This window comes from Myotis davidii, unplaced genomic scaffold (genome assembly GCF_000327345.1).
Source record: "Myotis davidii unplaced genomic scaffold, ASM32734v1 scaffold924, whole genome shotgun sequence".
NCBI lineage: Eukaryota > Metazoa > Chordata > Mammalia > Chiroptera > Vespertilionidae > Myotis > Myotis davidii.
The window spans coordinates 924997-950699 of NW_006294764.1; the positions used below are offsets into that span (position 1 = coordinate 924997).

The 25703-nt window shown below is 38.7% G+C and overlaps 1 protein-coding gene across 2 annotated transcripts in view; it reads left to right on the forward strand.

Annotated features, from left to right (window-relative positions):
• EIF2B3 (eukaryotic translation initiation factor 2B subunit gamma) overlaps positions 1–25703 on the forward strand; it is an 89739-nt gene that overhangs the window by 36712 nt on the left and 27324 nt on the right. For both annotated transcript variants that reach the window (XM_006769253.2, XM_006769254.2), the window contains exons 5-6: positions 7935–8046; positions 21140–21229. In XM_006769253.2, the coding sequence (XP_006769316.1) occupies positions 7935–8046; positions 21140–21229 (202 nt within the window). The remainder of the gene's footprint in view (positions 1–7934; positions 8047–21139; positions 21230–25703) is intronic.

The following is a 25703-nucleotide window of genomic DNA, read 5'->3' on the forward strand; positions in this document are numbered from 1 at the left end:
ATGCATTGACCCCCAGGTGGCAGACACTCTGACTAGCAGGTTAGCTTGCTGCTGGGGCCAGGTGATCAGGACTGGGTGAGACAAACCAGACACACCCTGGATCCCTCCTGCAGTCCCTCCCCGGCCAGCCAACCTCCTGCCATCCCTCCCCAGCTTGCTGGCCCTAATTGGCCCTGATTGGGACTGGGTGAGACAGCCCCAATCAGCCCCAGTCGCCAGCCAGGCCAAGGGACCCCACCCATGCATAATTTCATGCACTGGGCCGTGTGTGTGGGGCGGGGGGGGGTGTATACACACATTATTTTGCATAGAAGTTAGTTTAAAGAGAACTGCAACTGAAATAAGTGTTGTCAAAAGTACACTAAGCCAACATCAATGAAACGAAGTGCCTTAAATACAAACATATTTATCACTGACCATCTTGTAATCTTTCTGTAACTCACTGGATGCAATATTTCATAATAAAGTTTTAGAATATTTCTAAATAAATAAATACTTGGCTTTATACAATTTTATTTTAAATGAACTGTAACTATCTATCTGCCCATCCATTTGAAAGTGTTTTGATGCTTAAATTGTCACAATCTGGCCATTGGAAGTTCCTTTAGGCTGGTTCTTCTATCCTCTTTGAAAAGTATGATGTATATTGGTAACTTGCTCTTTAACTGGAGTGTAAATATGGAGACAGGGAAGCAGGAAATGGGAGTGAAGCGGAAACAGTGATCATACTAAAGAGTTTGAACTTTATCCCTAACAGTGAGGAACTATTGAGGAATTTTAAACAAGAGAATCTCGTAATTAGATTTATGTTTTAGAAAGATTTTCATTCTAAACTGAAACTTTGAACTTCTCATTTTTTATATTTTGTTATAGTTGAGACGAAAGGTTCACCTAAATACCTGAGTTTTTAATTCCTCCCATGGGATGCTATGCATTTTAGTGATAAGCATTTTTTAAAAGAATTCTAAATTTCTCAGATTATATATTTGGTCTGCTTCTTAGCAGCTGTTGTGTGACAGAACAGCTAGTCCCCTCTTTCCCATATTTTGTTTAATAGTCTAGATCCCCTAGGTCCAAGTTTCCCAAATCATCATTTACTGACTTATAGGAGAATGGCTATGGTTAGATGTTTCCAGAGCCATCTTTTTCCCCCTTGCCCCTTTCTTGGAAGTTTTATAGGAGATGTAGATACTGAGGAAGACAGTTCATGTTTGGATTTTTTGGACTATTTTTCCTGCTGCAGGCTGCTACACATGTTGTTCTCTTCTCCCACTACACACACGCTCTAAATCCAACTTAGCCTTCAAATTATGTTCTGAGCAAGGCCTTCCTTGACTCTCTATGTGAACTTATATCCACTTGTTTACCTACATATGGTATAGCTCTGCCCTCTTACTTACTCTCTCCTCTACTAGACTGTAAGCTCCATGAGAGCACGGGTTATACCTGTTTTGTTCATTTTTATTTCTTTTTTTCCCCCTTAATTCTCACCTAGGGATATGTTTTTATTGATTTTTAGAGAGAGGAAGGGAGGAAGAGAGAAAGAAACATTGACGTAAGAGAAAAACATCTATCAGTTGCCTCACATACACCCCCCGACCCCTGAGCAGGGATCAAATCCATAACCTGGGTATGTGCCCTGAAGGGAACCGAACCCACAAACTTTTTGGTGTATGGGACAATGCTCCAACCAACTGAGCCACTGGGCCAGGGCTGTTTTGTTCATTTTATCCCCAGACTCTGACCCAGATATGGCCCATGGTGAACAGTCAGTAGATATTACAGTGTTGAATGGTTTAGGGATCTGCAGCTCTTATTACCTCCTAGGTAAGAGAAAGATTCAAGCCCTAGCAGTTTAAATCCTAAAACTATGAGTCTGAGCTGTAGTTGGATTCATGAGTATAATTTGCATGAATCCATAGGCCATATCTGGGCCAGAGCCTGGGATAAAATGAACAAAACAGCACTGGCCCAGTGGCTCAGTTGGTTGGAGCATTGTCCCATACACCAAAAAGGTTGTGGGTTCGATTCCCTTCAGAGCTCATACCCAGGTTGCAGGTTCGCATAAATTATAATACTTATAATTCACATGAATATTATAAGAGCGATAATTTATAATGGGGTTTTTTGTTGTTAATCCTCACCAGAGGATATTTTGCCATTTTTAGAGAGAGTAGAAGGGGGAGGGAGAGACAGACAGAGAAACTCCATATGAGAAAAACACATGAGCCCCTATCAGGGCCAGAGATCAAGCCTGCAACCGAGGTACAGGCCCTGGACTGGAATTGAACCTGGTACCCTTCAGTACTCAGGCTGACGCTCTGTCCACTGAACCAAACCAGCTAGGGCTATCATGATTTTTTAGACTGATACTACATTGTCTATTAACTTATGTTTAGAAATGTTTTCAATTTTAAGATAAACACCTACTGCTGTAGCATAGCTGTTAAGAGCAGAGGCTCTGTTCAGACTGTGTAGGTTTTAATGCCCCAAAACTGTATGATATTGGGCAGATTTTCTAACCATCCTGAGCTTCATTTTATTTAGCTATAAAGTGTAACTGAATACTCTCAGGATTTTTTTGTGAGAAATAAGATGTTTGTAAAGCATTCTGTTTATTCCTTGAAACATAGTAGTTACTTAATATATTGTAATTGCTATTCTTATCATCATTATCACTTCCACATGTATTTTAGAAATATTCCTGTGGGAAGTAATTTGGTCCTGTAGCCTAACAAGATCACATTTAATAACTTTGTGAGCATTCTACGTTATTTTTAAAGGGAATTTTTATTTTTTTTAATATATTTTATTGATTTTTTACAGAGAGGAAGGGAGAGGGATAGAGAGTTAGAAACATCGATGAGAGAGAAACATCCATCAGCTGCCTTCTGCACACCCCCAACTGGGGATGTGCCCGCAACCAAGGTACATGCCCTTGACCGGAATCGAACCTGGAACCCTTCAGTCCGCAGGCCAACGCTCTATCCACTGAGCCAAACCGGTTAGGGCGGAATTTTTAGGTATTTTAGGTAAAATGGTAACCCTTTATAGACCAAAAAATATCAAAATGCTTTTGTTTGCATTATAGCTTCTAAGTCTATAGGGAAATTAATTGTGGCAGCCTAAACATCTAGACAAGCCTCCTTGGAAGAACCACATGTAACTTTTCCTGGTGTTTCAAATGGGCTCCGCTTTCTGAAGCTTTTTTTAGATATCATCTTCTCAGAAAAGGAATTAGATAATTGAGTGGTGTAAGAGAGACCCAGAAACCCATCTAAGCTGTGCAGGGAAATGGGGTATATAAACTCTGGAAAATTCTATTTACTGATTTTTGCAGCATTTGATACCATTACGGAAGTATAAAATCTGCCACTTGTCAGTATTTAGCCATTGTTCTACCATTTGCTTAGTATTACTTACTGAGCAAATGGGTCAACAGATTAGTGTAACACAGTTATTGGGTATGTGTTACACCAAGCACAGAACTAGGTACAAGGCCCATATAAATGGGCAAAAAACCCTCATAATATCCCTATCTAAAGGATAGACAGACAAGTGTGTGTTATACCCTCCCTAATCATAGGGCATTTTGAGAAACCTGAATTCTGAAGGGGAAAATTGAATAGAAACTGTGATCTTGAGAGAACTAATGAAAGCCTCATACATGTAATTTTTGCAGTCACAAAAATCAAACAGTAAACATTACATAAAGAGAATATCAGTGATATAAAAACATACATATTTTAAACTTGTAATAATGCATAAATATCATTAATTCCCATTTACCATCCCTTGCTTGTTAGAAGCTAAAAAAATTTCCTTTTTCCCTCAGTTTCAATAAGAACATGGTATATTTGTTTTGTTGTATTACAGATAACATGTTTATTAAGGGGTTTGTCTTTTTGGTATATTCCTCTGTGCAAATGTTTTATGCTGTTATGATTTTATGACACAAATTATTGACTGTTATCTCTGAAGTTCCACTGTGTCTCTTGGGATATTTGAAATGGAAAAAATTTGTTTAACCCAGTTTACTGTAGTAGTATTTTTCATATTCCTCTCTAATTCTCAGAGTTATATAGTCTTGATCCAGACTAGAACCAGTATATATTAGTGTGATTAGAATCACACGAGTGAAAGCTGTCACCTCTCAATCAACTTAGTTGCCTCTACACTAACAATTATTGGTAGGCAGTTTTGAGCCTGTGTTTCTTCTGCTTCAGCTTCCTTCATTTTTCTTAAAGCTGTACTTCAAAGGAAAACTCCTGCTCTGCTTGGGCTTCTGCTTGATCTATTTCCTCTTCTCAATTCCCACTCCTCTGCCCTTTTTTTCCTAATCATATCCAACAGAAGTGATTTGAAATCCCTGCATTATTCAAAACTGAAGTTCTTGTGATGGAGGAAGCAAGTATATAGAATTATGTTCAAATGTGCCTAGAATTCATCATCACAATGTGATAAGTACAATAATAGGAGCATGTGCAAAATACAGGGAGCAATGTCTCAGTTATAGGAAAATATATTTTAAAACATGATGTTTGAAAAGAAAGAGATGAGCAGTTTACTTTTGTGCCGACAGGGTAATGGATATGAAATCAGATCCCTGTCCTACAAATGCTTTACATTTTGATTTAAGTCATTGCATTTAGGACATAATCAAGATTTGCTCTCAAGCTGAAATCCAGTGACTGGAGCTAGATAGTATGTTATTGACCAAGTTTTTATATCTATTTATAGCCTAAAATTCCATCAGAGATAGGTGGTAGAATCAGAACTTGAACCCATGCCTTCCTACTCCATAGCTTGGGCTTCCTTTTTTAAAAATTTAGTTTTCACTTTTATCAAGATTTTATATGCCCATAATTTAAAGAGATATAGTTATCCAAAAGTGTTTCATAAGCTGAAATCAGAGTGTCATCCAGGACTGAGGACTCATCTGAAGGCTCAACTAGGAAAGGATTTCTTCTAAGCATATTTGTTTGTTGGCAGAATTTCAGTTCCCTGAGGACTGTTGAACTGAGAATCTCAATTTCTAGCTAGCTGTTAGCTAGAGGCTGTCCTCATTTATGTATATTTTTTAATGTCACTTGGGCCTCTCTCTACATAGCAAACATAATGCCTGTCACAGAAGAGGTACACAAATATATTTATTAGCTGAATAAACAAATGGATAAGTAAATGACTATGGAGGAAACAGAAGGGCTCAAAGAAGCAAAAAAAAAATGACTAAAATGTGAATAGTTGAATATGACAGATTTTTAAAATGGAACTTCATAGTTTTAACTGCTTTCTTAACGCTATTTGTGTGGTCTTTCTCCTTAGGATGAACATTCTAATGTTACCTGCTCTGCTGTCAAAGTGGAATTCACTTTGTTAACACAGAACAGAAACTTTTCCAAGTTTCCCTAATTTATATCATATTCTGAGGTCCCAGTTACTATGGTAGCTACAAAGAAACAAATACAAAAGGTGGGGCCTGAGAGTGAGGGGAATGTGACTGAAGTGCACCAAAACTGAAAAGTGGACTTGGAAATTACTGCTCCTGGGACATTCGGGGTTTTGTGGGCCTAAGGACTTGGATAGGCTAAGCACTCCAAATTATATCCAAAAATAATATCTCTGTGTTTCTTTTTAAAGTATTGGTTCATGATCAGAACTTTGCAGACTTTGTTATGTTCTCAAGTTTCCATGTAATGGATGAATGAATGAATTGATATATGTCAAAGCTGCTGTATAGCATTTGAAATTCTCTGCAGTTTTTAGCTTTGGTTGAAAGTCTCTGTAAAACTTGCCTTCAGCCCTAGCTGGCTTGGCTCTGTGGATAGATCATTGGCCTGCAGACTGAAGGGTCCCAGGTTCAATTCCGGTCAAGGGCATGTACCTTGGTTGTGGGCACATCCCCAGTAGGGGGTGTGCAGGAGGCAGCTGATTGATGTTTCTCTCATCGATGTTTCTAACTCTCTATCCCTCTCCCTTCCTCTCTGTGAAAAATCAATAAAATATATATTTTTAAAAAACTTGCCTTCAAATTGGCATTATTTACCCTTCCTTCTTTGGAGTTCACTAATCTTAGATATTGAAAAAAATAACATAACTTTTAATGGTAGCTTCTCCCTATTCAGATTCAGACACTACATATGATAAGATGACCAGACACCATCTGAAGAAATGAATGCTTTAGCCACTGAGCTAAACACATTATACACTTGAGTAATGCATTTGGTTCTTGGTATAGAAACAGCGTAAGCTGACAGGGAAGCATGTTTAATCATATGGTAGTCATTACCTGTCAATAGGAGGCAGATAAATTCATCTTTAGAGATAAAAATATTTCCTCGAGTTCAACTTTCACTTTCTCCTTGGTGTTAAATCATTGCTTTCTGTGATTTTTGTGAGGATCAAATGAAAGCATGTATTAGCTTATTTAGTCCTTATTACCCTCATTTTACAACTGAAACTGAGAAACAGAGAGATTTAGTATCTTGCTCAAAGATATACAAATAGTAAGTGGTATTTATACTCAAGTGGTGTGGCTTCAAAGGCTCCCTTAACTATATGTTGTGCTGCCTCTATTTGAAAATGCTTTTGCAAGCTTTGGATAGATACTATCCAGATCTTAGCATATTTTGTTAAGTGTCCAACACTGTACTGGGTTTATATTTAAAGGAATCCTAAACCTGCACTTGAAGAGCTTATAATGTGGTTGGGGTGAAGAAATGTAAAACAGAAAACAGCAATAATAGGGCAGCCTGTAAAATCACCATCTACCAGATAACTCTGTACATTTAATAAATATGTACCTTATTTTATTTGAATGCTCCCATACACAGCATAAAATCTAATGCATAGTAGACATATAGTTAATGTTGGTTGAATGTGGATGTCCTTAAATAATGTTATTCCCATTTTCACAGTGAGCAGACCTAGCTGATTATTTCAAAGAAAGAATTTCTTGTATTTTCTTTTTGTGCCAGGCGGTGGGCTTGTGGTTAATCCACTTAGGTGGTTAAGCAGTATCATGACTGCCCCTCTTTTAAAAAAACTTTCTTATCTATTTATTTTTTACAAATAAAATTATATATATTTAAGGTTTACAAGGTGATATTTTGGTATATGTAGATACTGTGAAGTGATTACCACAATCAAACTAATTAACATATCCACCACCACCTTCACTTTTTATTTTTTTAATAATTCCAAATTTACAAAACGGTTACAAGAATAGTATAAAGAACTTATATATCTTTTTTAAAATATATTTTTATTGATTTCAGAGAGGAAGGGAGAGGGTGAGAGATAGAAACATCAATGATGAGAGAGAATAATTGACCGACTGCCTCCTGCACGCCCCACACTGGGGATCGAGCCGACAACCCAGGCATGTGCCCTTGAACCAGGGAATCGAACAGGGGACCTTTCAGTCCGCAGGCTGATGCTCTATCCACTGAGCAAAACCGGCTAGAGCAAGAACTTAAAATATCTTGCACCCAAATGTTAATATTTGCTTTATCATTCTCTCTTTCATAACATATATTCAATATATATCATATGCATATATAATGTATATATAATTATTTTTTTCTGAGCTATGTGAGAATAAATTGCAGGCATCATTTCCTTTGCCTTTAAATACACGAAAGTGTGTCCTTTCCCCTCCACCCACCTCCATAAAGGACAGATCTCTAAAAATAGGAAATTACATTGACACAATACTTTAACCTATAGAACTTATTCAGAATTCACAGTTAACCTAATAATATCCTTTAGAGCAATAAAAAAAAATTTTAAACGTTGTAATGAGTATGTGCTATATAACACTCAGTTCTGTATTTGGTTCCTAGAGAAATGTGAGCAGGTACCCTCTTCCCTGACTTAGTCATACAGGCAAAGCAAATGTCTTTGTTTGATATTCCTTCTTTTGTATGATTCAGTGGAGCAGCGTGACTTCATTGGAGTGGACAGCACAGGAAAGAGGCTGCTCTTCATGGCTAATGAAGCGGACTTGGATGAGGAGCTGGTCATTAAGGGATCCATCCTGCAGAAGTAAGCCCTAGGGTGTTTCTTATTGGCAATTCTTCATGTCTTAAAACAAAATAAAACCACCCAGTGGGTGGGAAAGAGCTATGAAAACTAGATTATACTGTGTGAAATTAACAGAAGAATGTGAATGTTTTCCCCTGAGACAGTATGAAGACTTTCTTTCACCACACAAGCTAAGCTTTTCTGTGTCTTTTCTTGCCAAGGTAGAGTCAGATCCTGCATAGGAGTGGGGCAAAGCAGCTGTGAGGAGAACAGGGAACAGGACTATTTTTCTGACAATGTTATAGAGCTTCCTTTTTTATACAAGTTACTATCTTAACCATTTTTTAAGTGTACATTTCACTAATCTTAGTATATTCACATTGTTGTGAAACAAATCTCCAGAACTTTTTTATCTTGCAAATATGAAGTTCTATATCTATTAAACAATAACTCTCCATCTCTTCTCCCCAGCCCCTGATAAACTACCATTCAACTTTCTGTTTCTCTGAATTTGACTCCTTGCGATACTTCATATTAGTGAGTCATAAAGTATTTGTCTTTTTGTGACTGGCTTACTTCATTTTGTGTAATGTTCTCAAGGTTCATCCATGTTGTAGCATGTATCAGAATTTCCTTCCTTTTTAAAAAATATATATTGATATTAATTTCTGAGAGGAATGGACAGAGAGACAGAAACGTCAGTAATGAGAGAGAATCATCGATTGGCTGCCTCCTGCACACTTGCCACTGGGGATCACGCCCACAACCCAGGCATGTGCCCTGACCAGGAGTCGAACCATTACCTCCTGGTTCATGGATGCTCAATCACTGAGCTGTGCTGGCCAGGCTCCTTCCTTTTTAAGGCTGCATAATATTCCATTGTATGTCTATACAACATTAAAAATATTTTTTTCATTAATCCTCACCAGAGGATATTTTCCCCCCAAAGTGTGGAAGGCAGGGAGGTGATGGGGAGAAGAGAGAGATAAGCATCAATGCAAGAGAGATACATCGATTGACTGCCTCCTGCACATGCCCCGACTGGTGCTGGGGATCAAACCTGCAATTCAGGTATGTGCCCTTGACTGGGAATCGAACCCACAATCCTTTGGTATATGGGCTGACACTCTAACCATTGAGCGTACCAGCCAGGGCAAGAATTCATCTATATTGTATCAAAATTAATAAAAGAATGAACAAGACCCAAAAGAATTAGCATGCCAGCTGTGCAAATATACACCAAACAGAATGAAAGCAAGAAAAATGCCCTGCAAAAGACAAAGAGCCTACCCTGAAAAATAATAACTCAATGAATAGAAAGAATTTCTTTACAATCCTACAACTATAAAGCAACTCATTAAAATGTAGATTTTATAAATAAAATTTCAGTGATGAGATGATAAAGCAACAAAATGAGGTAAAAGAGTATAGAGAACTAAGAAAATAGAGGACCAAGTAACTTAATTTCAGAGTTAACTAATAAATTTTAAAATAACAAATAACAGAATAGTAGACACCAATGAAAATCAAGTTATTGACATAAAGGAAAGGTTTGAGATATTCAGTGATTTATTTTTTTTATTTTTTTAAAATATATTTTATTGATTTTTTTACAGAGAGGAAGGGAGAGAGATAGAGAGTTAGAAACATCGATGAGAGAGAGACATCGACCAGCTGCCTCCTGCACATCTCCTACTGGGGATGTGCCCGCAACCCAGGTAATCAGTGATTTAGATGAAAAAGAAAATGATTAATAGTTACAGAGAATCACCCTAGTGTGGCTCAGTGGTTGAACATTGACCCATGAACCAAGAGGTCACTGGTTTATAAAAAACAATAAATATTATTTTTAAAAAAAATATACAAGAGCTAATAAATATGATTAGAACACCAAACATAGATGAGGTTGGAGATATCACACACAAAAATGGGGAATCTATGTTGTAAGGTTCTCAGTGTTCTTCTCCCACTTGGTTCCTAAATACTAGCAACCAGGCCTTCACCTGTCAAGCAAGGACAGAAGAGAATTCTTCTCTGGTATCAGACAGTCTAAGAGGAAAGACTTTAAGATACAAACATCGGGGAATTCCCAACAGATAACCCACCTTTTAGGTAATCCTACATTAAATTTCAAAAATGAAAAAGCCCACCACATGTTCAGTGCTCCAATCAGATATTGCGCGCGCACACGCACACACACACACACACACAAACACACACAAGAATTACCGGATCTAAACAGGAAAAAACAATAAATTTGCAGAGAGAAAAAAATCACCTTAAAGGGAAACATTATGAAGAGAAGAAAATGTCAAAAAAGGTAACATTAAAAAAAAAGGAAAAAAGGTAACATTATTCAGAAAGATGTGTTTATTAATACTTGAGCCATCTGAATTTCACTACTTTAGGAGCTAGGAATACAATGTGAGCAAAACACACCAAAAACCTTGCTCTCATTGAGAGATGAGAGAATATTTCATTTATGAACCCAAAAGCTGTATGCTATCTTTAAAAGAACAAAAGAGAGCCCAGCTGGTGTGGCTCAGTGGTTGGGCATCGACCTATAAACCAAGAGATCATGGTTCAATTCCCGGACAGGGCACATGCCTAGGTTGCGAGCTTGATCCCCAGTATGGGGCATGTAGGAGGTAGCTAATCAATGATTCTCTCTCATCATTGATGTTTCTATCTCTCCTCCATTCCTCTCTGAAGTCAATAAAAAATATGTATTTTTTTTTAAAAGCCCAGATCTTCTGCTGGTTTCCTAAGACTAGATTGCATTTTTTGTTGTTGGCAGGTTTTTCCCTCCATTCTTCTAACTTGTAATCTACACCCCAGTGATGCAGGATTTTTGGAGTATAGTTGCAATAGGGCAGCTGGCTGGATAAATGAGCAATAAAATCTTCTTGCCCGTATTCATATGACCCTCTGGGGCATTGTGCTTCTCCTGGCCTCAGTGGGATGGTGGGTAAAAGCTAATTAGATTCAGATTTTTTTAAAAAACATGTTTAAATATGAGAATCCAATACTTCCTATCCTTTTTTTAAACTGAATTTCCCAAAGTGAGGACTAGTTCCTATTAGTCAAACACTAAATCTTGAAAAAGGCCTTTGTATATATATATATATCTGGGGTCACCAGAAACCTCTTGTTTTAAAGTTTTCTTACTTTTGTAGTGATTGTAGGAGAAAAGAACATTTGTTTTCTCCCTGTCTGAGAGAGGATGAAGTGTTTGCTTGATTGCAAGGAAATGTTCTGTTTTGTTGGGCTTCAGGCATATTTGGTCCTAGAAAGTGAGACAGTGTATGATGCTTGTTGGAGTAGAAATCCTGCTCAGCCTATAGTCAGGTACAGAAGCAGTCCCCCAGCAAGCTGTCTAGTCATCAGGCAGTACTTGACTCCAGTGGGTCCAGATTCTTACTACCTCAGTGTATTTTTTTAAAAGCAGAAAACCTTTTCCAAATGTTGACTTGAAGTACTACTGACTTGGAGAGGCTTTTTATGTAGTGGAAAAGAATGTTGCTGGTAGAAGGAGCATGGGATTGGAAATTCGAGTCTAGAGAATTTGGGATTTAGTCTTGAGACAAACCAGCTATATGATCTCGAGCAAATCACTTTGCTTCTCTAAGCCTCAGTTTTTCCAACTAAAATTGACTTAGTTCTTTAAAGATGGTCCCCCCAGTTCTGAATTTCCTGTTTTATTTCGGAAAGACATGTGTTTTTAATATTTCATAAGTTAAAGGTATTTGTGCCAAATATTTAATAAGAAAATCATGTAGCTTTTCTCTAGTGTTGTGTTGTTTTCTTTTGAATACTAGTCAAGGGTTGTTTTTTTACTGGAAGAGTAATGAAACATTAAAACAAGCTTCTAAAGGATATATTTAAAATGGAATAAAATGTTCACACATTCGTCTTGGAAAGTTTAGACATTTATATCTGGGAAGACAAGGACTTGAATCAAATCTCAAAAATCATGGCCAAATTTGTATTTCTGGGATGATGAGATGATGAGAAATGGGTTTATATTCTTGATTATTTTCCCAATGGAAAGTCTTGAAATGCTATTTACTTAACATTAGTATCCCCATTGCTGCAAACCAGCCATAAATTCCTTAAGTACTTCTCTAATTTTGCAGTTTTGCGGGGAGGAGTGCAAGAGGGACTTATAGAAGTCAGGATCAAGAACTTTTCCCAAGGTATTTTGTCCAGTACACGCAGTGAGACTTTCATTCTTATATTTCTATACTTTTAACTCTCACGTCTATAAAGTCATATAGATAGGTTATTTGTAAAAGAACCCATGTCAGCATCCTTAAGCCTTTTTGTTAAGCCAATTCCTGATCATTTCAGGGCTTCTGCAGTACAAATCCGGTTGCTACTCGGCTTTCCTTAGACCTGGTTTAGATTTCAGCTTTCTTGGATATGCTAAATCTGTAACCACCATCCTTCTGCTTGCCAGATTTCATATATTGTTTCTATCTTCTCTTTTCCTAATCTTTGTTCTTGGGGGCTATGCCTTTTTAAAAATAGTAACACCTTTACTGTCACTTTAATGAGCTTTCAAAAGGAATAGGGCTTTATGCCTATATTTAATCTGCCATGTTTACCTAGAATCCTGTTTCCTTCATTTCAGTCCCATTATATCTTTCATTCCCTTACCAGCCCTTCCTGCTTGCCTCCCTACCCCCTCTCTCTTTCTATCCCTCACTTTTTTCTTCATCCAATCTAGAATATATGCTATATTACTTCAGGCATTTCCCTCCATATCCTCACTCATTGTCCTTTTCTTGTGTCTGCCCTCATAATCTTCAACTTTGGATTACTTTAACATCTACTTTGTCTACTTCTACATCTGTTCTATTAAAGACTTCAGAAGAAATATTATGCAATGTTGCAAATTGGCACCAACTTACAATGTTGTAAATTCATATTTCCAATCTTAGCTGAGCCCTTAGACCACTCCACATCCTTACACCTGCCCTGGACCACCTTCTCACTTCTCTCAGCAACTGTTCTCAACCCATTCCACTTTCCTATCTCAGGAAATGACCCTGCCTCCTCTTTCTGCAAGAAAATCCTGGCTACCAGATGCTGATTTAGCATACTATCTTACCCGTGATTTTATCTTCACTCAGACCCACCTTCAATTCCTTTTTTCTAACCTTTTTTTCCCCTTTCTATGTCCCTGATTCTATTATGATCACCAGATTATTTATTCACTTGATTCTTAGATTCACTTGTTGATAGACCTTTTTTCTAACCTTAGAGGAAGAAGTTTCTGTCCTCCTATTTAAGACCAGTCCCCTAACTATATCTGTACCCCATTTTCCTCTGCCTCCCCTGGAACTGCTCCATCAGTTTTTCCAACACTCTCCAGAATTTTCAACTTTTCTTTCTACTATTTCTTCCCCCTCTTCCTACAAACACATTGCTTACAGTATAAACTACAAATTCCTAATGCCCTCAACCATCTAACCAGGCTTACCTCTCCAGCCTTATATTTCACCATTTCCCAAATGCAACCCCATACTCAGAACTCCACCATAAGTTATGGAGAGTGGCTTATAGTTCCCTGACTTCTGCATTCCTTTTTACACCTCTGTCCTTTTGCTCTCACCATTCCTAGCACTTCTTCAGCCAGTTACCCTTTTCTCCCCGGCTCAATACCTGCTCTTCTTTTAAGACTCAGCTCATATAGCACTTCTCTGTGAAACTTTTCCTGACCATTTTCACACTAGGCAGAATTGAGAATTGACCCTTCTTCCTTTGTGCCCTCCTATATTCTATACAAATGTCTAGATAATATCTGGAACCCTTTATTGCTCTGGACTATAAGTTACACAAGGACAGTGATTGCTGTCAGTCAGCCAGATCAACAATCAGAAAGGAAATCTAGATGTGGATAAGAGCAAGAACAAACAAGGACCACATCTGTCTTTTATTGCCTTCAGTCTCATTGCTATGGGTAATCTGCAGAAAAAGCTGGTATCCTTCACTACAGAGCTACGCAGTGCTTGGCTCAGGACTCAAGAGAAGCTGAAGGAGGATATCTGTCAGGATCTAGAGGAGCTGCAGGACTGGATACTGTTCCGTGCCTACTGGGTGAGCAAGTGTATCAGTGACATCATGTGCAAGTAGACACAGTACTTGGCACCATCCATCGACCTTCATAGCATTAAAAATGTGGCTACAGCTTTACTTCTGCCCTCTAAATGTCACACAGAATATCTCTTGGGTCCATCACTGACTCAGAACCTTTCAGAAAAGAGAATTTTGCATAAATAATTCCAGCTCAAATAAATCAAAACATACAAAACCAGCATAGTGTGTATATGTATAGTTATGTGCTGCTTAATGACAGGGATCTGTTCTAAGAAATGCGTCGTTAGGCGATTTTGTTGTTGTGCGACCATCATAGAATGCACTTACATAAACCTACATGGTACAGCCTACTACACATCTAGGTTATATGATATAGCGTATTGCTCCTAAGCTATGAGCCTATACAGAATGTTACTATACAAAACAACACACAAGTTTTGTAAATCAACCACAAGAGAAAATGATAAAACCCTAGACAGTTTTGTTCAGTGGATAGAGCGTCAGCCTACAGACAGAAGGGTCCTGGGTTCGTTTCCGGTCAAGGGCATATAACTCGGTTGCAGGCTCCTCCCTGCCTGGGCCCTGGTCGGGGCTCCTGCGGGAGGCAACCAATGGATGTCTTTCTCTCACATCAATATTTCTGTCTTTCCCTCTCCCTTCCACTCTCTCTAAAAATCAGTGGAAAATATCCTCAAGTGAGGATTAAAAAGAAGAAGCTGCATTATGTACTGTACATAATTGTATGTGCTATACTTTTATATGGCTGACAGCACTATAGGTTTGTTTACTCCAGCATCACCACAGACATGTGAGTAATGAGCTGTGCTATGACCATACAATGGCTATGATGTCAATAGGCCATAGGAATTTTTCAGCTTGGTTATAATCTTATGGAACCACTGTTGTATATCTGGTCTGTTGTTGACTGAAACATTGTTATGCAGCACATGACTGTTTACTTAAAACAATAACTTTCCATGGTTTTTTATTACCTAAGAGACAAAATCCAAACTCCTTAACTTGACATCTAAGAGTCAGAGAAGGCTTTTTGTGCTCTGGCCTCTGCCTATCTCTCCAGCTTTAATTTTTTACCATTTATCCTGGGATTTTTTTTTTTTCATTACCACTTTGCCTTTGCATATACTATAGTTCCTTGATCTGAAATATTCTTTTCCTGCTTTGACTGCCTAGCAAATGTATCCTCCTCTTTCAGAACCCACCCAAGCTTCATCCACCCCTGAGAAACCTTATCCTATGCCTGCTTCTTTAGACATCTCACTACATCCTCTTTTGTACTGAGCTCCCTCCATTAGTATGTACCACAGTATACTATAAAATGTTTTCTAACATGTAATCTTCCCTACTAGATTGTGAACTAAGGAGCTCTGTTTATTTCAGCTCTGTGTCCTTGGTACCAAAGCACAGTACCTGGCTCATGATGGTAATTATAATGGTTATTTAATGAGTGCCCGATATACAAGTACCAAGTACACACTTCAAGTAATTTCTAACCATCCTAATAACTCTGCAACAAGTAGGTAATATGATAGATCTCAATGTTTGTTAAATAGAATAAATTAATGAATAAATTATTATCTAAGATTAAAATTTGCAATCATTTTCCTCTTAAGGGAGTGGAACTTTCTCTGTAACTGAAATCTTATATAGAAGCCTAAGATATAAACTTAGAACACAGGGTTATCCGTATTCAGGCTTCCCTTCAGGTCCTGAAGCTCCTCCACACAACTCTCACACTGACCACCAGGGGGCAGATGCTCAATGCAGGAGCTGCCCCTGGTGGTCTGTGACCTCCCTCATGGATGAGCTCTGCTCAGCCACATGCCAGGCTGGTGGCTGCCAGTACAGCAGTGGTGGTGGTTTTTATTTTTAATCCAACATGTACTTATTGGGATGGTTTGCCACTCATCTTGATTCTGGGTGCTTTTAGTGCTGCTTCCTTCTGAAGGAACATCCTCTGGAAGCCTTGCTTTTCCTCCTGCAGGCTGGCAGAGGACAGTGGGACAGCCAACACAAAAGTACCGTTTGTGCATGGTTGAAGGTGGTGGTGATTTTATAGCCTCCTGGGCATTTCACACCCTTGAAGTAGGAATTGGGGCTCTGCACCAGGTATTTCTTCTTGTGTTTCCTCTTCTCTCTGGGAAGGGATGAAGGAGATCCTTAGCAAGAAGCAAGTTGTCGTGGGGAAGTTGTCACCGCTGGAAAGCAAAACCTACTTCCTTTAGAATAAAGATCAAAATCTTTAACATGGCCTAAAACCTCTCCAGCCTCATCTTGTGTATCTCCCCATCTTGTTATCTGTGTTTTGTCAGTACTGGGCATCTTTAGTTCCTCATACTTACCAATCTGCCTCAAGGTCTTGTCACCAGCTATTTTTCTCTGCCCCGAGTGCCCATCTTAGTTGCTATGCCCCTTTCACTTGGCTATCTCTCTCCCTTCCTTCAGGTCTAAGCTGAAAGGGAAACTTCCCATATTTCTCAGCCTGAGTGAAGTCCCCCATTATATGCTTCTGTAGCATTCTGTGCTGCCTTGTACAGTTATTGCATACTTGCAATAATTTATGTTCCGGTAAACTGTAAGCTTCATGCAGGGGTCGTGTCCATTTTGTTTACTGTTACATCCCAAGTGCCTGGCATATAGTAGGTATTCAATTAATGTGAACTAAAATAATTTCCTTTTGTTTTTCTGTCAGTACAATGAAGAGAAGCACTTTTACTGTCTGCTGCTTTGAGTCCGGGGCTCTCACTTCAACACTGCCTTTCTAGGAGAGGGCCTGAGCACCGATGGTGCCAGAGCCCACGCTGCTGCATAGGCAGACTTTTGGTTTGGTAGCTCCATGTGCACTCCTAACGATCAACAGCCTGTCGTTCCTGCCCCTTACCCTGCCATCAAGAGCAGGCATTTGGGGTGGTATGGCAAGTACTTTTTTATAAAACAGCTACCAGGTACTTAGGCAACAGGTACTTGCCCCAAAATCTGCCTCATTAGAATTGTAGATAGCTAGTAAGTAGCCATGCTTCATGGGTCATTTTCTTTCCTCTACTTCTGAGCAACCTTGATTATTTCAAGCACACTTTGGTCTTTAATTTCTTTTAAGTTATAATGATTAGGTAGTAGGGAATTAGCTCTGACTCTGGGGGGTGAGGGGGGGATGTTTTTTTATTGCCAAATAAAGTAGAAGGTGACTGTCTGAGGAAGATTGTTTGTATTGTTGCACTGAACCCTTCAAGATGGCTAAGTCATCTTGGGAGGTTTTTGTCCTCATTGGAATTGTTGCTTCTGGTTCTTATGCGTTACTGACCTGCTTTCATGGAGCCTTTCCTGGCAAGTCACAGAAGACCTTTATGTTTGTTCCAAAATGAAACCTCCTTCAGTGATAATGTTGGAGCTCACAGCCAATCCCAGACCAATATAAGGTCATACACTCCATGCCCCTGGCTCATTTTGTTTGTTACTTAAGAAGTTTCTGCGACTCACATTGATCACAGGACAGAAATGGTTGTGCTGGAGGCAAGATGATGTAGTCTCTATACCCTCTGCTATTCTGCTCCTGTCACCTCTGCTCACACCCTCGAACAGGCCACTTTCTCCTGTGCTCACTGGCACAGCTACAGTCTTCATCACTGTCCAGTGGAAGGTGCGAGCATGAGGGTTGCAGCCTTGTGTGCTGTCTCCTCCGTGGGGGAGCACCATGGGCAACTTGCTCTCCATCCCTCCAGGTTCTGTAGCAGCTGGTACCAGTGACCCTGCCAAGGAGCTAGGAGCATTTCTTAATATCTGCTTTCCAGCTTCCCAAGAATGTATGAGGAAACTTGAAGGCAGATTGATAAAGAATTCTATCTCTCCCTCTCCCTTCCAGTCTCTCTAAAAATCAATGGAAAAAATACCCTCGGGTTAGGATTAACAAAAAAAAAATTTATTTCTATGTTAATTGAAGAGAAGAAAAAAACCCGTGGGAGTTTCACAAATGATCTTATAGACTTTAAAGTTTAAATTTTTATACCACATCTCTGAACTTTTATTGTTATTTTATCATTGAAAGGATTCCCACAAATTTTTCACATATTTTATTTTTTATTGTAATGGACTTTTCTTGTGCTTGGAAAATTATGTTTTAAATTACTTTACAAACATAAAATTTCAAGCATTTCTAATTATTTCTATTTACCAATTTCTTTTTTTAATATTTTTTATTGATTTCAGAGAGAAAGGAAGAAGGAGAGAGAGAAACAATAATGATGAGAGAGAATCAATGATTGGCTGCCTCCTGCATGCTCCCCACCAGGGATTGAGCCCACAACTTGGACATGTGCCCCTGACCGGAATCGAACCTGGGACCCTTCAGTCAGCAGGCTGACACTCTATCCACTGAGCCAAACCAGCCAGGGCTATTTACTAATTTCTTACTTTATGTTATACAAATCCAAAGCCTCTCTGGCTCAGAACTGTCTGCCAGTTACCCAGGTATTACTGACACTCTTTGAGGCTTTTAGGTTTTGTTTATTTTATTTTAAAATATCAATCCTTATTTCTCATGTAATTCAAAAATAATGGAGTGAAATAAGAAACCCACCTCTTTGGCAACGTAAATGCAATTAGTTTCCCAGTTCCAAGATTTACATTCACTACAAATTTAATATGAAAGGAAAAAAATATATCTGAATTGCCCATCTCTATTTCTTCATTATCTTTCATATTTGTTCCTAATTCTCTAGCCTTGAGTATTCTAAATTTTGGGGACATTTTTTTCTTTAAAATGGGAGAATTTTTTTAACCTATTTTATGGGGTGAGAGTAAAAAATTGGAAGAAATATTTATAAGGTATAAAATGCTATATGAATGCTTGTGCCATATATGCTAGGAATTGATAACAGTTTACAAGATGGTTATTCAGAATTTTAATTTATTCCTTTCCTGGCTGTTTTATAGCAGTTGACCTCTGCTATAAAAATGAGAGTAACATATCTACTTCATGAGGTAGTTGTGAGGATTCAGTAAGTATAGGTAGAGTGTGTTGAATGATTCAGGGAATTTATAAACCAAGAGACTGAACAGGAGAGTGCAACTTTCCAAATTGGTTAGACCCAAGGAAGAGAATTATCAGTGTGGACTTAAGGGAAAACCCTGGTAACCACATTCATCCTGAGGAATTTCTTAGAAATCAAGAATCTTAGAAAGTTAGGATTGAGAAGTAGCTTCTCCTTTCTTCTTCATCGTCATTGTATATATTAATTGGCTTGTGTGTGGAATGTATGTGTTATAGGTGTAGGATAATAAGTCTGACTCATCTGTTCTTTTCAAAGAATTTTGTTTGTCTTTCTCCCAAAATAATGGAAGCCCAGGGTAGTGCACCTTAATTTATTTGATAAATTACTTCTAGGGTATTCGATCCCATGAGAATAATTTTCCTTAAAGCTATAAGCCAGTCAAAGCAAAGTAACAGAGTAGAAGAAAAATGACAACCAGGCAGCTATGATTGGAATCTTTATTTTCCACCCTTTTCTCCTTCTCCCAACTGTCTGTTTTTATTAAATAAAATGACCTTGGAAATTACAAACATGACATTTCTTTCTTTTTATTACCCTCACCTAAGAACATGCTTTCATTGATTTTAGAGGGAAAAGAAGGGAGAGAGAGAGAAAGTGAAACATCGATGGGTTGCCTCGGGTACCCATTGAACATGCCATATGAGCTCCCACCGGAGCTCAAACCCAAAATCCAGGCATATGCCGTGACTGGGAATAAAACCACAACCGCTCAGTCCATGGGGTGACACACTGGTCAGGGCAAGCATGACATTTCTTGAGACTGAAACCAAAATCGCAAACTAAAATAGACAGCAATCAGGCAGATGCCTTAAGTTGACCTAATTTATTCATTTGTTTGTTTATTCAATAACTATTTATTAACATTTACCCTGTGTGAAATACAATGCTAAGAGCTCAATCTACAAAGATAAATCTCTGTTCTCAGGGAATTTTCAGTCTAGTGCAGTGGTCGGCAAACTGCGGCTCACGAGCCACATGCGGCTCTTTGGCCCCTTGAGTGTGGCTCTTCCACAAAATACCACGTGTGGGCGCACACATACAGTGCGATTGAAACTTGGTGGCCCATGCGCAGAAGTCGGTATTTTGTGGAAGAGCCACACTCAAGGAGCCCCAGTTTGCCGACCACTGGGAGAGACAAATAAATAGGCAATTCTCTTAGTGTATGATAAGTTGTCTGATATAGGTGGGCATAAGTGTGAGAGCACAAATTTGGGTGAAGGTTTCCTGGAGGAAGTACAACTGGGGAAAGTCCTGATGAATAAATAAGAGTGGGAGTTAGAGAGTATTCGTAGAATTTTACTTCAGCGTCTGTGAAAATGGAGTAACACAAGCCAAATCCTGGAGTAAAGTATGGCCTGCAGGAAGTGGGGCAGTTGAAGTAGAAGCAGGAAAAGGTTGGTGACAAAATTTGTGTGTAGGAGCAATAGAACAGAAGGTGGCTTGCCAGTGATTTGATGGCTTATTGATTTTGGTTTAATGTCTTTAGAAGCCTAAAAGCCTCATAAAATGTGAAATAGGGTTTCTTTAAAGAAAAGACCTGTTCTGTGGTTGGATCAGAGCTAGTATCTACCATCTTGATCTCCCCAAGATGGGGTATAGCTCTTAAATTTTTCTGATGCCGCCCAGCTGGTGTGCCTCAATGGTTAAGCATCGACTTATGAACCAGGTCATGATTCAATTCCTGGTTAGTGCACATGCCCAGGTTGTGGGCTCGATCCCCAGTGGGGGGCCATGCAGAAGGCAGCCAATCAATGATTATCTCTCATCATTGATGTTTCTATCTCTCTTTCCCCCCCCCCTTCCTCTCTGAAATCAATAAAAATATATTTAAAATATTTTTAAAAAGAAAATGAAAAATATTTTTTTTTTCTAATGCCTACTACCTAATAATATGATAGGACCCATGTTACCTGATTGTGAGCCCCTTTTCTCTCTTCTTTTTGCAGGCACCCTAGAATACGTTTCCACACAGGCCTTGTGGACGCTCATCTCTACTGCATGAAAAAATATGTTGTGGACTTCCTAATGGAAAATGAGTAAGAAAGAGGGGGGTAGAGTCAGGTCCACAGTGCTAAAGCTACTGTCTGACTTAGTTAACAGTTTTAAACCTTGATAATGTTAGGTAACCAGTTTTTATAAATTACAACTTATTTTCACCTTTGTTCGAGAAATGAAATCATGTTATCAGCATCCTGTTATTTTGTCTGTACCACAGAGTCCCCCACTTGTATTTTTGGGATCTATGTTACAATAAACCAGAAAAATATTTTTATAAAACTAATAGTAACCTATGATGCCTCTTTCTGCACAGCTCCAAGCTGTTCTTGCTTCCTTCTGTAAGGGTGAGCTCCCCAACTCTAGTGCTATTTGTCTCTAAGTAAATGTCCTTTCCCTAGGCAGTTATCCCATAGATGGACCCTCTTGGCAAAGGGCCAGAGAATTCTCTGAGAGGAGGGGGAAAAGAAGAGCAAGTTTCTCTCCAATGTTGGAAAAGAAGTCTACCTCACTGAGTGAACTTTCATGAATACAGAGAAACAAATTTTTGTACTTTTCTGATTTTGCTTTGAGAACAGAACTGCGGGCTTTAACAATTCCCAGAGACTGTGTCTGCCAGATCACAGGACTTGGGCTTCCAGAGGGAAAACCTCCTTTTGCTGTTGGTCTCAAGGACTTTTGATAGGAAATACAACTAGAGTCCTCTGGGGAACAGGTGGGAAAAGATTTAATAAGCATATGGGTAAGAAGAGGAGCAGCTCCTCCCCCTTGAAAATCCAGCTCCACCCATTTCATACCAAAGCAGAGAAAGTAATGTGATGAACTCCCATAGATCCATCACACCGCTTCAATAATTATCAATTCATAGCCAATCTTGTTTTATACCCAGCTATACAGCATCACACCAGATTATTTTAAAGCAAGTCATTATGATATAACTTCATCTGTAATTATTTCAGTTGAATTATCTGTAAATATTTCAGTATGTATCTCTAACACATAAACAATATTTTTCTGTTTTAAACAAAGACCTATACCATTATAACCTCCCCCCCCCAAAAAAAAACAAAACAAACATTGCTTCCTTAATACTACCAAATGGGATTATAGCTTTTGGTGTCTGGATACCATGATAACAATATCTCCTTTTTAGCTCTTTTGGCCACCAAAAGTAGCTGTTCCCATACCTGGCAAGTATTGTGCAGTGATATGTCCCTTAAGGACGAGCCTGAATTTGGTGGGTTTGGGGCTCTAGTCAGAAACCCTGCCAAATAGGACTTTCTCAGAACCTGCTGAAATAGAGAGTGATTCAGAGCCTCAACTCAAACTGCCTCCCCATTTCAAGATCCGCTAAAGATACCCTCATCTCTTTCTTCCCCCCATCTACCCTTCACTTCTTAGACTTGTTGGGAATAAAATCATTATATTGAAAATTGACAAATTTCAATATATTAGGGAAAACGTAAAGACATAGCAGGACAAATTAGAATGGTACTCGAGGGAGATTCTTTATTCCTGACTGATATAGTGGAGGTCTTGTCTGAAAGTTGTGGGAGATAGGATTGAATAGGTTGGTGGGAGCAGCATGTAGAAGACCTTGAAAGCTAAGCAGCGAGTTATAGATCTTTTTTTTTTTTTAAATATATTTTATTGATTTTTTACAGAGAGGAAGGGAGAGAGATAGAGAGTTAGAAACATCGATGAGAGAGAAACATCGATCAGCTGCCTCCTGCACATCTCCCACTGGGGATGCGCCTGCAACCCAGGTACATGCCCTTGACCGGAATCGAACCCGGGACCCTTCAGTCCGCAAGCCGACACTCTATCCACTGAGCCAAACCGGTTTCGGCGAGTTATAGATCTTTAAACAGAATAGTCCCATATGGAATGAGCAATGATGTAACCTGGCAGGAGAACATAGATGATTCTGGGTAGGAAAGAGAATCCTCCAAGGGAAGTAGGGGTCATTTATAATTATCTAGCTATGGAGTGATGACTTATTTAGGGATGGAAAGGAAAAAGTAAATCTAGGAGATGCAACTTCAAGAAAAGACTGCTTTAGCAATCCTTTGTTATTTTTCACCTGTAAAAGTTAGCATATTCTGCCCTGTGCCTTTTTTAGTTGTTGGCATGATAATTCTTCCACCAAAATTCTTTGAAATTAGATACCTACCTGGATTTGTAAAGCATTCGGTATACAGGGGTGGACAAAAGTAGGTTAACAGTTATGCATACAGGAAACACAGTTTACTCTTGATTATTTGTTCTTTTTTTTTATTATTCTTTTATTACTTATGTATTATTTTCCAGATGAGCAACTGTAAACCTACTTTTGCTCACCCCTGTATGTTTGGTGAATGGAAGGAAAGGAAATGTACTAACAGTTCAAACAGCAGAAGTAATTTGGTATATCAGCAATGAAAAAAGAGATGAGGATTTCTGCAGTTGACTAAGTTAAAAAAACAAAAATTATTCTGTCTACTCTTTGCTAATGTATTCCAATTACTTTTCAGAAAAGATTGTACCAGTTTATACTCTGACTCCCTTTGTCTGAGAGTAACTATCATCTCAAAGCACCCTTAGTAGTAATGAGAATTATTTTAAATCCACTAATTTAATTGGGGGTTAGAAATTGCAACTTGTTTTAATTTTTATTTCTTTAAAAATATTTTTATGTTCCTTGAACTTTTATATCTATTTAAGCTATTAATCCTTTGTTCTATTGGTAGCAATTATTTTTCTTTTTAACTTGGTCGAGTTGTTTATTTACTGCTAGTAGTCAAGTCTGTTGTTCTTTGTGATTCCTTATTTCTTAGGGGCTTATAATTTCATGAGGTGGGTGTTTCTGGGAAGGTTGTGTACAAGAGGAAAGGGAGAGTGAGGTTGCCTGAGTTCAGGGCAGTGAGTGGACCCAGCTGCCAGTCTTCGGCCCCAAGGTCAGGATGTTGACGATGATTGTTCACAGTGGCCTGTCCCACTTCTTAGCACAGCTTTGAGCTGTCTCTACTTTGAGTAGGAAACAGGAAGAGTACTTTTGGCCTCCATTATGCTGCTAAGCCAACTGCATTAAGGGAATTGACCTGATGTTCAGTACCAGCAGAGGCAGGTGGGAACTGGCAGGACTGCTTCACGTCCTCTCCTCATCACTGGCTGATCTCCTTAAAGGGCTCTGCCTAAAGGGGCTGTGTGCCAAGGCTTGTTTGCTTGCCTCTTGCAGTGACAGTTTTGTTTGGTCCATAATGTAAATGTCATGGCTCTGAAATCCCCCAGCTGTCCATGCTTTGTTATTTCTTCAAAGGGAACTGACTTGTTTTCCACCAGAGGGGGCCAAGGAACATTTGCTACCCACACTGGTTTGATGCATTAAAGGGGAGGAAAAGAGCCAAAAGCAAATGTTGTTTCATTCTTTGTATTCATATGGAAATTTTTAATCTCCATCAAAGGATCAGAAGAAAAATCACATTGAAATTCAATACAGGAGCTTCCAGCTTACACAGAATTTTTCAAAGATGTTTGACTTGATCCTTTACAAAATGACAAAAACCATGAACTGTGTAGCTTCAGGGTTCATAACTTTACTTACCCTCCTCAGTCTCTGCCTCTGTCTTGCCTTCCTACCTATACTCCATCTGTGTGGTCCTCTGTCAGCCTGAAGAGCTTCTTTGAATGGGAATTGGGGGTAGAGGGAGTATACTAGGAGAGCAGCAATCAGGTTTATAGAGCTGTTTTTAGAGTCTTGTTACTGGTCTCCCTGCCTTTAGTCTCCTTATTCCAGGCCTATTTCCACTGCTGCCAGAATGATCTTACTAAGAAATAAAACTGATTATGTCATTTTCCTGCTTAAAAAGCTTCCATGGTCTGCCCCCCTTATTACCTAATCAGCCTCATCTCCTTCTACCCTTCTCCACTGGATTACAACTTATTTTAAGTCAGAAACTATATATTTCAAAGGCCTAGCACGGTTACTGGCATATTAATAGATGCTTGTTAAATGCTAAATAAATTAATTCATGATTTAAAGTTCTAACAAGGTCACAGTGTGAGAGAGAAAATTAAAAATTATGTGCAAGTCTTTCATCCCTCTGTGGTTTCATTTCCTTTGCTCGGTAAAAATCAGACATGTACTCACTGTACTAAGGATCAGGTCCCTTCATCCCTGTTACAGATTCCTGTCTCAATAACCCATCAGGAAGCACCATGCTTCCTGAGACTGAAAAAGGCCAAATGAAGGAGAGTTCCAAAGCTCTTAGCCAAAGTAACCTACTACTTGTAATGTAATGCAATGTAAAAATAGTGCTGGAATTTTTTTGCTACTGGAAGTTCTTTTATACATTGATCTTTGATCTTAATTTCTGTAAGTAATTACAGAATGTGATTACATAAAAGTAAACTGAAGTTAACTTTGTTGTAGAAATTCTTTGATAGCCATTGGTAAATAAGTACATTTAATATGAGGGAGCCCACTCTTTTTTTTTTTTATTGTTTAAGATATTACATATGTTGCCTTTTTCCCCC